Below are 14,704 nucleotides of genomic sequence, written 5' to 3' on the forward strand. Positions count from 1 at the left end.
AATTTTTTTTTAATATAAAAACGAATAAACAATGTAAAAATTTTCAACTAACGAATAGAAATTTTGAACATAAAATGGAATAAATACATTTTCAACCAAAAAATTAATATTTTACGAAAAATGTAATAGTTTATATTTCTATCAAAAAGCCATTTTAATTTCAAATCCAAACCAGTTGAAAAATTTAATTTTAATAGTAAACTTTAAAATATTTCGAATTATTTTCTGAAATTTCGAAAAAAGAATCCCTAATATTTTCAAGAAAAATTCAAGTCGTTTAAAGGGTTATTTACAAAGTTTTAAAAAGATACAAAAATAGTTTAAAACTCGAAAAGATTTCAACAAATTTAAAACGGAATCTAGATTTTTCAAGATTTGTAATGAAAAATTTGAAGCTTTTTAAGAATTTCAAAAAGTGTCAAGAAAATTAACAACTTTTTTTTTAATTCCTTGAAAAATTTGAAAATGAAATTTTTTTGAGGATTCAACTACTTTATTGAAAATTCGTCTTAGATTAGAATTCACCTCTTTTTGGTTACAAATAAAATTTCTTTTATTTGAAATATTAACAATTACATTTTTCGTTGAGAATTCATCTTTATTAGTTGAAAGTGTAATTATTTTATTAAAAATGTATGTATTTTGTTAAAAATTTGTCTTGCTTGCATGAATTTAACTGTTTTAGATTTAAAATGGGATTTTTTTTTGGTTTGACATATTGATTATTACATTTTTCGTTGTGAATTTCAGATTTAAAATTAAAATCAGTTTTATTGAAATATTGATTATGACATTTTTTTGTCGTGAATTAATATTTTTGGTTGAAAATTTATTTTTTCGGCTAAAGATTAACTTTTTTGTTGAAATTTTGATTTTTCGCATAATGAAATATTCAAAAATCTTTTTTTATTTTCTTAATAATCTTTGGAAAATTAATTAATCATTTATTTATCAACAAATTGAACTTTTAATTATGTGAAATTAAAAATTAGATGGTTTTGAAAGTATTGGGCATTATTTTGTCAGCTACCATATATTTTTATTAAAAAAAAAAAAAAAAAACAAGAAAATTCTCGCATGAGACGTTTTTTGAAAAAATACATTTTTAATTTAAAAAAATCGAAATTTCTCATTTTTCTCAAAAAAAAGTGAGATATGATACAAAGTTATAAAATTACAATTTGTTTTTGGAAAAATTGTTTCTTTTTGTAGCAATTTATTGAGAAAACAATTTTTCAGTTTCAACTTTTCTTCATATCTAGCTTCGTTTTTAAACAAAAAAATGACAATTTCTGTTTTTCAAAGTTAAAAGTGAATTTAAAAGAAATAATGGCTCCGAAGATTATTCTTAATTATTATTTCTAATAAAAATACTAATTAATGTTAAAAATAATAAATATTATTATCAATTCTTGGTATTTTTTATAATAAAATTATTTTTAAGGTACAAATGGGCTTTTGTGGGAGACGCTGCAGCGATTGGCACTGAGAATAACAACTTGTCGTCTGATTTTGTCCCACACATTACTAGGATAGCGAAACTAATGGATAATAAGGTATGTAGATTAAAAAAGATAATATTTAACAAATTTAATCAATTTTCCTTTTTTTGTTGTTCAACTTAACTGTTTTTAGTTTGAAATTAACATATTTTTTGGTCAAATATATTCTATTACATTTTTGGTTAATATTCAAGCCCAAAAGACGAATTTTTTACCCAAAAAAATTTAATTTTCAATGCAATAGTTATTTTTCAACCAAAAACGGAATATTTCAACTTTCAGGTAAAAAATTAATTTTGAACAAAGAAAAAAACGAATATTGAATAAAATCGTTTAAATTTCCAATAAAATAATAAATCTTAACAGAAAAATGATTTTCTTAACAAATTAGTTCAACTTTCAACCAAGTAATTTCATATTTAACCAAAAAATATGAATTATCATTCCAAAAAAGCGAATTTTTAACAAAAGTGTTGAATTTTTAATCGAAAATGATTTTGATGGATTTTCAATTCATAAAGACAATTTTTCTACAAACTATTTGAAGTTTCAGTCCCAAAAAGACTATTCTACAAAAAATTTTATTATTCAACAAAAAAGGATGACTTTTTAACAAAATAATTAATTTTCCAATTAGAAAAAATGAATTCTCATCCAAAAATATTGTAGTAGACTTTAAAAAAAATTAAAGTTGAAATTTAATTTTAATTGAGATTAAATCAACTATTACATTTCTTTCTTGAGAATTCCTTTTTTCGGTTGAGTTTAATTTTTTTCAAAATTACATTTTTTGTTTTTCGCACTATCAACTATTAAATTATCTTGAAAATTCACCTTTTTTGGTTACAAATTTTTTTTAATAAAAATTTTTATTCCAATTTTGGTTTAAAATTTTTTCTTTTTAATTTGAACTATTCTGTTGAAAATTCAACTGTTTTATATAAATTTATTTTAACAAATTATTTTAAATTGAAGATTCAAATACTTTATTTAGAATTTATTTTTTTTAATTCATCCTCTCTTTTAGAAACTTTACCTTTTTTGGTTAACAAGGACTTTTCCGGGTTAAAAATTAATCTGTTTCGGTTGAAAATTAACAATTTCGGATTGATAATTCAACTTTTTTTTGTACAAACTTTGCAGCTGCGGCTTGAAAATTCAGGTTGAAAATTGATGTATTTTGTTGAAAATTTTTAAGGAAATTCTTTTTTTTTTTTTAATAAAAACTATCAATTTTTTTGTTGAAAATTCATATTTTTGGGTCACAAATTCCACTCCTTGGTCGAAAATTGAACAACTTTCTTAAAAGATCTTTTTTTTTATTGAAGTTTTTCTTTTCTTTTTTGACTAAAATTTTGTTTTAAATTAAAAATTCAACTATTTTGCTCAGAATTAATTTTTTTTAATTCATCTCTTTCTGTAGTCATTTTACCTTTTTTTGTTAAAACATAAATTTCCTTAAAAATCAATAGATTTGGTTAATAATTAATTTTTTGGCAGAAAATTATCCTTTTTTTTTTGTTTGTAAGTTAATCTTCTTATTTAAAAATTCTCCTTTTCGGTTAAAATGCAAGTATTCCAGTGCAATATTGATAATTTTAATTAAAAATAGAATTTCTTGGTTAAAAGTTAAACTCTTTTCTAAGAAATTAAATTTTTTGCTTGAAAACTCATTTTTTCTTTGGATGAAAAGGAATTTCTTCCGGAAATTTAACTATTTTTAAAAAAATTCATGTGGATGTTCGTGAATGAACTTTTTTTTTATTAATTAATATTCTGGAGTTGAAAACTCAACTGTTTTATAGGAAATTCGTTTTTCTGGATACAAATTCAACAGTTTATTTGATTTTTATTTTATTTCTTGACTAAATAATTTTGTTTTATTTGAAAATTAAATTATTTCGTTAAAAATCCACAGATTTGGTTGAAAATCGATTTTTTTGGCAGAAAATGATTAATTATTCAATTTCTGGTTGAAAATTTATCTTTTTTGGTAGAAATTAATGTCCTTGGTTGAAAATTCATCTCTGTGGTAAAAAATTGGTTGTAGAAAAGTATTTTTTTAACTGAAAATTTGGCTTATTCCAATTATTGACTACTCCGTAATTTTTGATCAAATTTATTTATTCAATTTTATGTTGAATGATTTTTTAAGTTAAAAATTCACCTTGTTTGTGAAAAATTCTATTATTCTAGTTTAAAACTAATCATTTTTTGTTTGAATGAATTAGTTGGATTAATTAATTATTATTAATAAATAATTCATTAATTTAAATTAATAAAAAAATATTTTTTTATTTATTAAGTAAAATGTAACTATTTTTGTTGTCGTAAATTGATCTTTTTTAGTTAAAAATTCAAGTATCTGGTCGAAAATGCACATATTATATTAACAATTCGCCTTTCTTGTTACAAAATTCATATATTATAGTAGAAATTTGACCTTTTATGTTTAAAATTCAACTATTCCAGGTTAGGATTTACAATTGTCGTTGAAAATTTATCACTTCTTTTGAAATTGTAACGATTTTTTTAGAGTTATTTTTTTTTGTTAAAAGTTAATTTTTTTAGGAAAGTAATTTTTTAACTGAAAAGTTAACTTATTCCAATTATTAAATTTTTAATAATTTTAGATCAAAATTAATTTCTTTAAGTGAACAATCATTTTTTGTCTAAAGATTTAATCATTCAATTTTTGGTTGAAAAATTATCTTTTTTGGTTCAAAATTAATTTTTTTTAGTTGGAACTTTTTTTTGGTTATTTAGCTCATTGTTAAAAGATTTATTTATTATTTTTTATTATTACTATTATTCATTTATTTATTCCAGTTTAGGATTTACAATTTTAGTTGAAAATTTATCACTTTGTTTGAAAATATTACAAATTTGTTGAAAGTTATTTTTTTTAGGAAAGTAATTTTTTAACTGAAAATTTATCTTTTTTCAATTATTACACATTGCATAATTTTAGATTATTTAGGTTTTGCTTGACAATTTATCTTTTTTTTAAGGAAAAATGCATTTTTTTATTGTGAAAAATCAACTGTTTCAGTTGAAAATTCATCAACTATGTTGAAAATTGAACTATTTTCTTGAAAAACCGCATTTTTTTGTTAAAAATTAATTTTTTTTTAGTTAAGACTATTATTGTTGGTTGATAATTTAGCTCATTGCAAAAAAATTCATTTATCCTAGTTAAAAATTTATAATTTTAGTTTAAAATATATAAAAATTAATTTCTTTGTAAAACATTAATTGTTTGACTACAAAATTAATTATTCAATTTTTGGTTGAAGAATGATTTTTTAAGTTGAAAATTCATCTGTTTTGTTAGAATAATTTTATTGGTTAAAAATTCATCTCATTGGTAAAAAATTTCTAATTTTAGTTTAGAATTCATCTTTCTGGTTTCAAATTCAACTATTCCAGTTTAGGATTCACAATTTTAGTTAAAAATTTCTCACTCAGGTTGAAAATTGAACTATTATGATGAAAGTCTGTTTTTTGCTTTGTTGAAATTTAGTTTTTTTCCAGGAAAGTAATTTTTTAAACTGAAAATTAAACTTATTTCAACTGAATATTTCATAGTTTCAGTTAAAAATTCATTTTTTCGGTTGGACATTATTTCTTTTTATTTAAAATTTAATTATTTATGTTTTGGTTCACAATTTATCTTTTTTAGTAAAAATTAATTTTTTATTGTTAAAAATACAACAATTTCAGTTGAAAATTGAACTATTTTCTTGAAAACCCGCTTTTTTTGTTGAAAATTAATTTTTTTAGTTAAGACTACTATTTTTGGTTGAAAATTCAGCTCATTGTAAAAAAAAATTCATTTATTCTCGTTAAAAATTTATAATTTTAGTTGAAAATATATAAAAATTAATTTCTTTGTAAAATATTAATTTTTTGACTAAAATTTGATTATTCAAATTTTGGTTGAATGATTTTTTTTAGTTGAAACTATTATTTTTGGTTAAAAATTCATCTCGTTGGTAAAAAATTAAATTGCTCTAGTTAAAAATTTATCTTTTTAGTTGAAAATTTGTCGCTCAGGTTCAAAATTGAACTATTAGGATGAAAGTCCGTTTTTTTTGTTTTGTTGAAATTTAGTTTTTTTTCAGGAAAGTAATTTTTTTAACTGAAAATTTAACTTTCCAATTATTGCATAATTTTAAATTAAAATTAATTTCTTTGTAAAACACTAATTTTTTAACTAAAAATTTAATTATTCAATTTTTGGTTTAAGAATGATTTTTTAAATTTGAAAATTCATCTGTTTTGGTAGAATAATTTTCTTGGTTAAAAATTCTATTGTTCTTGTTAAAAATGATTTTTTTTTGTTTTAAATTCAAATATTCCAGTTTAGGATTCACAATTTTAGTAGAAAATTTCTCACTTTGTTTGAAAATGTAACCATTTTTTAAAGTTAGTTTTTTTTGTTGTTAAAAGTTAATTTTTTTAGGAAAGAAATTTTTTAACTGAAAATTTAACTTATTCCAATGATTAAATATTCCATAATTTCAGATAAAAATTTATTTCTTTGGCTGAACATTTATTTTTTGACTAAAGATTTAATCATTCAATTTTTGGTTGAAAAATGTTTGTACCAATGAGCTGATCATTGGTAAAAAATTTATTTATTCTAGTCAAAAATTAATTTTTCTGGTTTAAAATCCAACTATTCCAGTTTAGGATTTACAATTTTAATTGAAAATTTATCACTTTGTTTGAAAATCTTACAATTTTGTTGAAAGTTATTTTTTTTTGTTGGAAAATAATTTTTCAACTGAAAATTTAACTTTTCCAATTATTACATATTGCATAATTTTTGATAAAAATTTATTTCTTTGTAAAAAATTAATTTTTTAACTAGGTCAAAATTAATTATTCAATTTTTTGTTGAAGAATGATTTTTTACGTTGAAAATAACTGAAAATTTAACTTATTCTAACTGAATATTTCATAGTTTTAGTTGAAAATTCATCTGTTTGATTGGACAATAATTTGGATCAAACAAAAATACAGTAATATACTTTTTAAATAAAAAGAATTAATTTTCAATAAAAAAAGATGAATGTTCAACCAAAAAATATGAATTTTCAATTTTAAAACTGAATTTTCTGCCAAACAATATAATTTTTCATTAAAAATTCCAGTCCTTGGTTGAAAGTTGAACGAATTTTTTTAAATTTCATTTTTTTTCGTTGAAGATTCATCATTTTAGTTGAAAGGTCTTTTTTTTTGGTCAAAAGTTAAATTAAAAATGCGTTTGGTTGTAAACAAGTTTTTTTAAACTACAGATTCAATTTTTTTTTAAAGTCAACTGATTAATTGTAAATTAACTTTTTTGTTGTTATTTCATGTTTTTGTTTTTAAAATTAAATTGTTTGATAGAGAATTAGGCCTTTTGGCTTAAAAATTCAACAAATCGGTATAAAATTAAACTGTTTTGTAGAAAATTGGTTTTTGTTTTTATTGAAAATTCGATCTCAATGAAAATTTCTCTACTCCATTTTTGGTTAAAAATTCAACATTTTGGTTAAAAAATTATGTTTTTTTTTAAATTCGTCTTTTTTTTTGGTAGAAAATTAATTTTTTTTGGTTGATTTTTTTATTAAAGTTTTGTAGTGGAAATATCAACTATAAAATTTTTTGATAAAAATGAATCTTTTTCCTTGAAAATTAATAAATTTGGTATAAAATTCAACCTTTTTGTAGAAAATTCGTTTTTGTCGTTGTTGTTTTAATTGAAAATTAATTTTTCTCAGCAGAAATTTATCTGCTTAATTTTTTGGTTAAAAATTGAACTTTTTTGGTTGAAAAATGTAGCCGATTCAACTTTTTTGTTTGAAAAATCAACAATTTGGTAACAGATTTAACTATGTTGTAAACAATTAAATGGTGTTGTAAAAAAATAGTTTTTATTTTTGTTTAATTGAAAATTAGTTCTCAGTGGAAATGTAGAAAATCCATTTTCAGGGTTGCAAATTACAACTCGTTTGTCTTATTTAACAATTTTGATTATCACATATTTGTTCCCTATTTTAGAAAAAAAATGTCACCTATTCGCCTTTTTTGACGACATGAATTTTCAATCAAAAAGTTGAATTTACGGTTAAAAAACGAATTTTTAACTATAATTATAAATATTGAATAAAAAAAATTTATTTTCTACCAAAAAAAGAAGCCAATTTTTGACAAAATAGATCAATTTTCAACTAAACAGTTAAAATTTTCACCAAATTGTTGAGTTTTCGAGTCGAAAATATGTGTTTTCTGCAATACTTTTTAATTTTTAACCCGTCAATATAGAGTTTCATAAAAAAAGATATTTTTCAACCAATCAATGAAATTTTCAATAAAATAGTTGAATTTTCAGTTAAAAGAACGAATTTTTATCTAAAATTTTGAATCTTGAACCAAAAAATATTAACTTGTAAGGTGATAGTTGAACTTTCATCCAAGGAGTCTGTTTTTGTTCTAAAAAAGACGAATTTTAAACAAAATACGTAAATTTTCAGGTTATTAGTTAAATTTTCTACCAAATTATTCAATTTTCAAGCAAAAACTACGAATTTTCTATAAAATAGATAAATTTTCAATTTGAGGTTGTCAAGATTCGGCAAAAAATTAATTTTTAATGAATTAGTGAAATTTTTACTAAATAAAATTTAATTTTCAGTTAAAAGAACAAATTTTTAACGAAAAAAAAACAAAACAAAAAAATGATTTTTCTACTATTATTATAAATATTGAATAAAAAAATTACAATATTCATGTCGGTTAAAAAAGAAAGTATTCCAATTAAATATTTATCATTTTGGTTAAAAATTCATCTTTTAGTTTGGAAATAATTTTCTTTGGTTAAAAGTAAAACTCTTTTATTAAAAATTATTATTTTATTATTGAAGATTTATCGTTTTAATTGCGATTTTATCTCTTTGGTTAAAGATTCACCCACTCTGTTGAAAAAGCAATATCTCTGCTTTTAAAGTTATAAATTTAAAGCGTTTCAAAATAAATTTAACATAACGCCAAGATTAATTTTATTCAAAAGAATTTATTTCCCTATTTTCTTTTTTTTTAAGATACAAAAATCCCTTTTCTCGCGTTCCCTGTGATAATAATTCTGATTAAATTTGATAATCGTAAAAATAATCAACGCCCGATTCGCACTGAGATGGGAGCAAACACTGCTTTGTCCTCTCATCAAAAACAAAATCCTCCTTGCATTCGCATCCGCTCTCACAGGGGGAATAACAGTCAACAGTGCTGGGTTCGTAACACGTAAATTGACAAAGACAATGCGTCCAAGTGGATTTCTCGTTGCATTTTTCGTCACGGCTGTCCCCGAAAATATTAAATTCGTCATAGTCGTAACCCGGCATCCGGTGTTTCGTATATCTGTAGATTTTTTCTTCTATTTTTTTGTAAAAATTGTTTTGAGGAGGAGATCTTGCTCTCGTGATAGAATCGACTTTTTTGAAGAAAATTTTTTCAATTTTATCTCCTGTCGAGTAAGCAGTGTTTTGGTTTTTGGCTGCTTGGAATTTTTCGATCATTCGGGGATGAGTTTCCGGATCATTTTCTACTTCCTCGATTTCGTTCAAGACGTAAAAATCGTCGGTTGGACTGCTTTTTTTAAAATTCTCACTGTAAATTAGGGGATACTCTTTGTCGATTTCTACAGGGTTGTAGTCGGAATCATCGATGTTTTCTGAAAAATTAGATAAATTAGACTTTTTTAAATATGAAAATTAGTGCTCTGCCAAATAAGGATGACAAGTAATTATTATTTTAGTTGAAAATTGATCACTTTCTTTCGAAAAATGACTTTTCTTTAAATATATATATATGTATATATATTTTAATTATATTTTTGAAAGATAACATTATCGAGAGAATACTTAATGTTTTTAAAATTATTTAATTTAATGATTCTTCAGTTGTAAAAATATCCTTATATTACTGTAGTATTGAACTAATTTATTGATTTTTCTTTTCAAATTAATTTTTCAATTGTAAATTTAACTATTCTTTTTTTGGTTGAAAACAGATCGTTTTCAGATGAAAACTTATGTATCTGGTTGAATATCCATGTATTCTTTTAAAAATTCGTCTTTCTGGTTTAAAAATTAATTTTTTTTTTTAAGAAATTTTATCTTCTTTTCTTTTAAAATAATTTTTTTAACTGAAAAATTAACTCTTCTTTTTTTCGTGGAAAATTAATCGTTTTCAGATGAAAATTCAAATGTCTAAGAGAAAATTCAAGCATCTGATTGCAAAATTCGTATATTATTTTAAAAATTCGTCTTTCTCGGTAAAGATTTATCTATTTTGCATGACATTTTATCTTTTTCGTTTTGAAATTAATTTTTTAAGCTAAAAATTTAACTATTTTTCTTTTGTTTGAGAGTGAATCGTTTTCAATTGAAAATTCGCGTGTTCTGTTGAAAATTCATCATGCTGGTTAAAAAATGCATCCCATTTGGTATAAATTTGATCTTTTTCGTTGTAAAGTTATTTTTTAACTAAAAATTTAACTATTTTTGGGTTGAGAATTGATCGTTTTCAGATGAAAATTCAAGTATGTGGTTGAAAATACTAGAAACTGGTTGAAAATTCGTCATTTTGGTTAAAAAATTAATCCCTTTGGGTAGGAATTTTATCTTTTTTCGTTTGAAATTAATTTTTAAGCTGAAAATTCAAATATTTTTGTTTTCTTTCATAATTGATCGTTTTCAGTTGGAAATTGAAGTATCTGGTTGAAAATTCGAATATTCATTTAAAAATTTGTCTTTCTAGTTAAAAAATTCGTCTCTTTTGCTAGAAATGTTATCTTTTTTGCTTTGACATTAATTTTCTTAACTGAAAAATTAACTATTCTTTTTTTCGTGTTAAATTAATTGTTTTCAGATGAAAATTCAAGTATCTGGTTGAAAATTCGTATTTTGTTATATAATAATATTCGTATTTTGTTGAAAATTCGTCATTCTGGTTAAAAAATTCATCATTTTTTTAGCTACAAATTTAACTATTTTTTGGGTTGTGAATTGATCTCTTTCAGTTAATACTTGAAGCATCTGGTTAAAAATTCAATTAACTGGTTAAAATTCATTTTTAATCAAGTTATTTTCAAACCAAAAAGATACATTTTCTACAAAACAGCTGAAAAGACGAATTTTCAACCAAGCAGTTGCATTTTCTACCAAAAAAAGAAGAAATTTCAGGAAAATACATTTTAAAAAACGAATATTCAACCAAATTATTCAATTTTAAACTAAATAAATGAATTTTCCAATAAAATGATAAATTTTTAACAACAAAAAATGAATTTTCAATAAAGAAGTTTAAATTTTAATTAAGTAATTCCACTTTTAACTAGAAAAGGTTAAGTTTCTGCCTAAAGAGATGAATTTTCAACCAAAAAATGACTTTGTTTTTTACCAAAATATGAATTTGCTTTCCAAATATTTGAATTTTTAGCCCAAAAATATGAAATTTCGATAAAAAAAGTGTATTTTCATCAAAATCATTGAATTTTTAACCCAAAAGGATGAATTTTTGTACAAAATGGTTGTATTCTTAACCAAAACAAATTAATTTTCAACTGAACAGTTGCATTTTCTACCAAAAAAAAGAAGAAATTTCAACAAATTACATTAATTTTTAACCAGACAGTTCAAGTTTCAACTAAAAAAAAATAGTTTTAAAACAAAAATGGAACAGATAAATTTTTATTTGAGGATAATAAATTTAAAAAAAGAGGTTTAAACCAAATATAATTAAATTTTAAATCAAAGATGAATTTTCAAATAAACCCATGAATATTTAACCAAACAAATAATTTTTTAATAAATTTATTCAACTTTAAACAAATCGGATGCATTAAAAAAAATATATATTTTTACCAAAAAGCGATAAATTGTTAAACCGAAAAGACGAAGCTTCAACAAGAGTTGAATTTTCAACCAAGCAGAGATTTTCCAATCAAGAAGGAAAAAGAATTATACCAAATTGTTAGATTTTCAAGCCCAAAAGACCAATTTTGTAGCAAAACAATTTATTTTTTAACCCGAAAATATCAAGTTTACAAAAAAAAGGTTATTTTCAATCAATTAGTTGATTTTCCAACAAAAAATATCAGTTTCAACTAAACAATATCATTTTCAACTAAGGAATATCAACTTTCCACCAAAAATTAAATGGTTTAATTATTAGTTTAAAAAATCAAAAAAATAGTTAAATTTTCAACCACAGAGATGAATTTTCAACTAAGATTATTACAAAGCTTAATTTTTAACTAGAATGATAAATCGACGCAAAATTTTATTGTTGACATTTCAAACAAAAACGATTTTAATATTAAATGAAAAACATTTGAATTCGACGAAAAAGACGAATTTTCAATTCAAACCGAGAAATTTTTAAACGAAACACTAAATAGTTAAATGTTTATTTAAAAAATTTATTTTTAACAGAAAAGAGTCATTTTTTACCAAAACGTATGAATTTTCTACAAAAGAGTTAAATTTGTGTCCAAATAGTTTAATTTCTATCCAGAAAGTTGAATGATCAATTTAAAAAAAATGAATTATCAAACCAAAAATACGATTTTTCAACAAAAGAGTTGAACTTTCAACCAAAAAAGACTTTTCATTCAAGAAGGAAAAAAATTTTTACGAATTTTGGGAAGAAAAAAACAGTTGAATTTCCAAAAGAAAAGATGACTTTAATAAAATGATTAATTTTTTAACTGGAAAAGATCAAGTTTGAACCAAAAATATAGTAGTCGATTTTTCAATAAAATAGGATTAAAGTAACAAAAATTAAATTTAGAATAAAGGAAATTATAGCCTCTTTTTGAGCGTCCAATATTTAAATTAAAAAAAAAGAAAATTTTATATTTTATTGAAAATATTTGAGGTCGTGCTCAAAGGATTATTTATATTATTTTAAACTTACGAGCAGTAGTCAGGAATAAAATTCCCAGTATCAGGAACATAATCGCTTTTGATGTAACCATTTCAGAAGAGGATTTTGCACTGGTTGAATGTCACAGAATTGAATTTTTTTCTTAATCAACATAATATACCCAATTTTGAAAAATCTTATAAAATTTAAATATTTTAACGTTTTTAGAACAAAATCTGATTTTTAATAACCTAAAATAAAAAAATTAATTAATGTTTAGAAGCTCTTCAAACTATCCTAAAACGTTTTTGACCATTCGAAAACTTGATCGCACTAAGATTTACTTTAAAAAAAATGATCTAGATTTTATTCATTTTTGAAGGTAAATTTCAATTGCGAAAAAGTTTTTGCTAGATAAAAAAATAGGATAGTTTGCAAAGTTTTTAAAAATTACTTTAGTTTTTTAAGGTTTTCAAAAACTAGTTTAGTTTTTTAAGGTTTTTAAAAATAAGATTTTGATCTCGAAAATCGGAAAATATTAATTATTGCAAGATTTTGGAAAATTTTGCATATTATATATATATTACAAAAAAATAATAATACTAGCGATTTCTGGTTGTAAGGGATCTAAAATGAAATATTTCAGTCGTTGTATTTTTTTCCTTCGACCCACCCATATTTTCATAATTTCTGGATGTTCGCGTACATTTTTTTATTATATCATTTTTTTATAATATAAATAAGGTCACTTTACACTCTCTGAATAATTAATTAAACATACTTTACATATATTATTTTACCATAACCAGGCCTCGGACTCACCGCACTATTGAAACTATTTGACATTTTTTTTTAAGCGATGACACTATTTTAAAATGAAAAAGAGAAATTTTTAACGAAAAAGGTTAAATAAAGAAAAAAATGATGAATTTTCAAGCTAAACACATCATCTTTAAAAAAAAAAACATTTGAATGTTCTACCATAATTTTGTTACCAGAAAAGAAGAATTTTCATTAAAATAAATAAATTCTTATTCAAAAAGTTGAATTTTTAACCAAGAAGATTAATTTTTTACCAAATAGACGAATTAAAAAAAAAATACAACAAAACATTACGAAAAAATTACAAAAAGGTTTAATTTTGTACCAAACTTTTTGCTTTTTTTACAATCTACAAATTTGAATATTCGTCGAAAAATGCAATAGCTTATGTTAAAAAAAAGCTTTTAATTAAAAATAAAACAAAGTAGTTGAATTTTCAAGCTGGAGCTGCAAAGTTCCTACAAAAAAGTTGAATAATCAACTCGAAATTGTAAATTTTCAAAAAAAGTTCATTTTTAACCGATGAAGATAAATTTTTAACCCAAGAGTTTCCTTTTTAACCAAAAAAAGGTAAAATTTTTACAGAAAGAGATGAGTTTTTGAACGAATTATCAACTAAAATTGTGAATCTTCAATAGTGAAATTTTTTAGACGAAACGAATTAATATTATGAATTGTTAAAAGTTGAATTTTAAATTAAAAAAAGACATCTATTTATCAAGAAAAAAAACAAATGTCAATCAAATTGTTGAATTTCGAAGACAGAAAGATGAATTTTCATCAAAACAGTTGATATTCCAACCGAGAAGTATGAATTTTTAACCAAATTGTTGAATTTTCAACAAAACAATTCAATGAAAAATGATAAAATTTTAATAAAATTGTTGACTTTTCATCGAAATAATTAAATCTGCAACAAAACACTTGAATTTTTTACCAAAAAGGATCAACTTTCTTTCCAAAGAAATGAATTTTCACCTAAGAATTGAGTGGCCAGAAACGAAAAGGGTCCGAACGCTCGAAAACGCGAAAAAGTATTGTCCGAACGTCTTGTTATATTAAAATTTCGAAATTCAAAAAATGAAATTTATGAAAATATTTTCTTGTAGAGAATGACAAGATGGAACTTTTTTTTATTTAGAGTTTTTCAATCCGATTTATATTTTCGATAATAAAAGGGAAAAAGTGATTAGAAAATGTTGCCAAATTTAATTATTTTTTGAAACATAAATCGTCTCAACTCAAACAAATATTATCGAAGCTTTCTGAAATTTGGTATACACATGCATTATAACCTAGCGATGCCTACGATGTGGATAATTAAGTTAAAAACGCTAATTGTTTGATAATAATTAATTGCGAATGGAGACCTGATGGTAAGCACATTTTCTTAGCTTCAACGAAGAAAAGTATCGAGTGAACTTCGAAGTTGAAACAACTTCCAGTGAGACATTTGTTCCTTA

The 14,704-nt window shown here is 22.4% G+C and overlaps 2 protein-coding genes across 6 annotated transcripts in view; one reads left to right on the plus strand and one right to left on the minus strand.

Moving 5' to 3' along the window:
- LOC117178058 (protein dopey-1 homolog) overlaps window positions 1–14,704 on the plus strand; it is a 178,781-nt gene that overhangs the window by 143,426 nt on the left and 20,651 nt on the right. For both annotated transcript variants that reach the window (XM_033369267.1, XM_033369268.1), the window contains one exon: window positions 1,445–1,556. In XM_033369267.1, the coding sequence (XP_033225158.1) occupies window positions 1,445–1,556 (112 nt within the window). The remainder of the gene's footprint in view (window positions 1–1,444; window positions 1,557–14,704) is intronic.
- Window positions 8,595–14,704, minus strand: part of LOC117178059 — a 6,752-nt gene continuing 642 nt past the window's right edge. The window contains exons 2-4 of one of the 4 annotated variants that reach the window (XM_033369271.1): window positions 13,201–13,254; window positions 12,471–12,550; window positions 8,595–9,222 (exon numbers count right to left, since the gene is read on the minus strand). In XM_033369271.1, the coding sequence (XP_033225162.1) occupies window positions 8,639–9,222; window positions 12,471–12,531 (645 nt within the window). In that variant the 5' untranslated portion in view covers window positions 12,532–12,550; window positions 13,201–13,254 and the 3' untranslated portion in view covers window positions 8,595–8,638. Of the gene's footprint in view, window positions 9,223–12,470; window positions 12,582–13,200; window positions 13,285–14,704 lie in introns of all 4 variants that reach the window. The other 3 variants (XM_033369270.1, XM_033369269.1, XM_033369272.1) reach the window with 3 other exon arrangements.

The sequence above is a fragment of the Belonocnema kinseyi genome, chromosome 8 (assembly GCF_010883055.1).
Source record: "Belonocnema kinseyi isolate 2016_QV_RU_SX_M_011 chromosome 8, B_treatae_v1, whole genome shotgun sequence".
Classification (NCBI taxonomy): Eukaryota; Metazoa; Arthropoda; class Insecta; order Hymenoptera; family Cynipidae; genus Belonocnema; species Belonocnema kinseyi.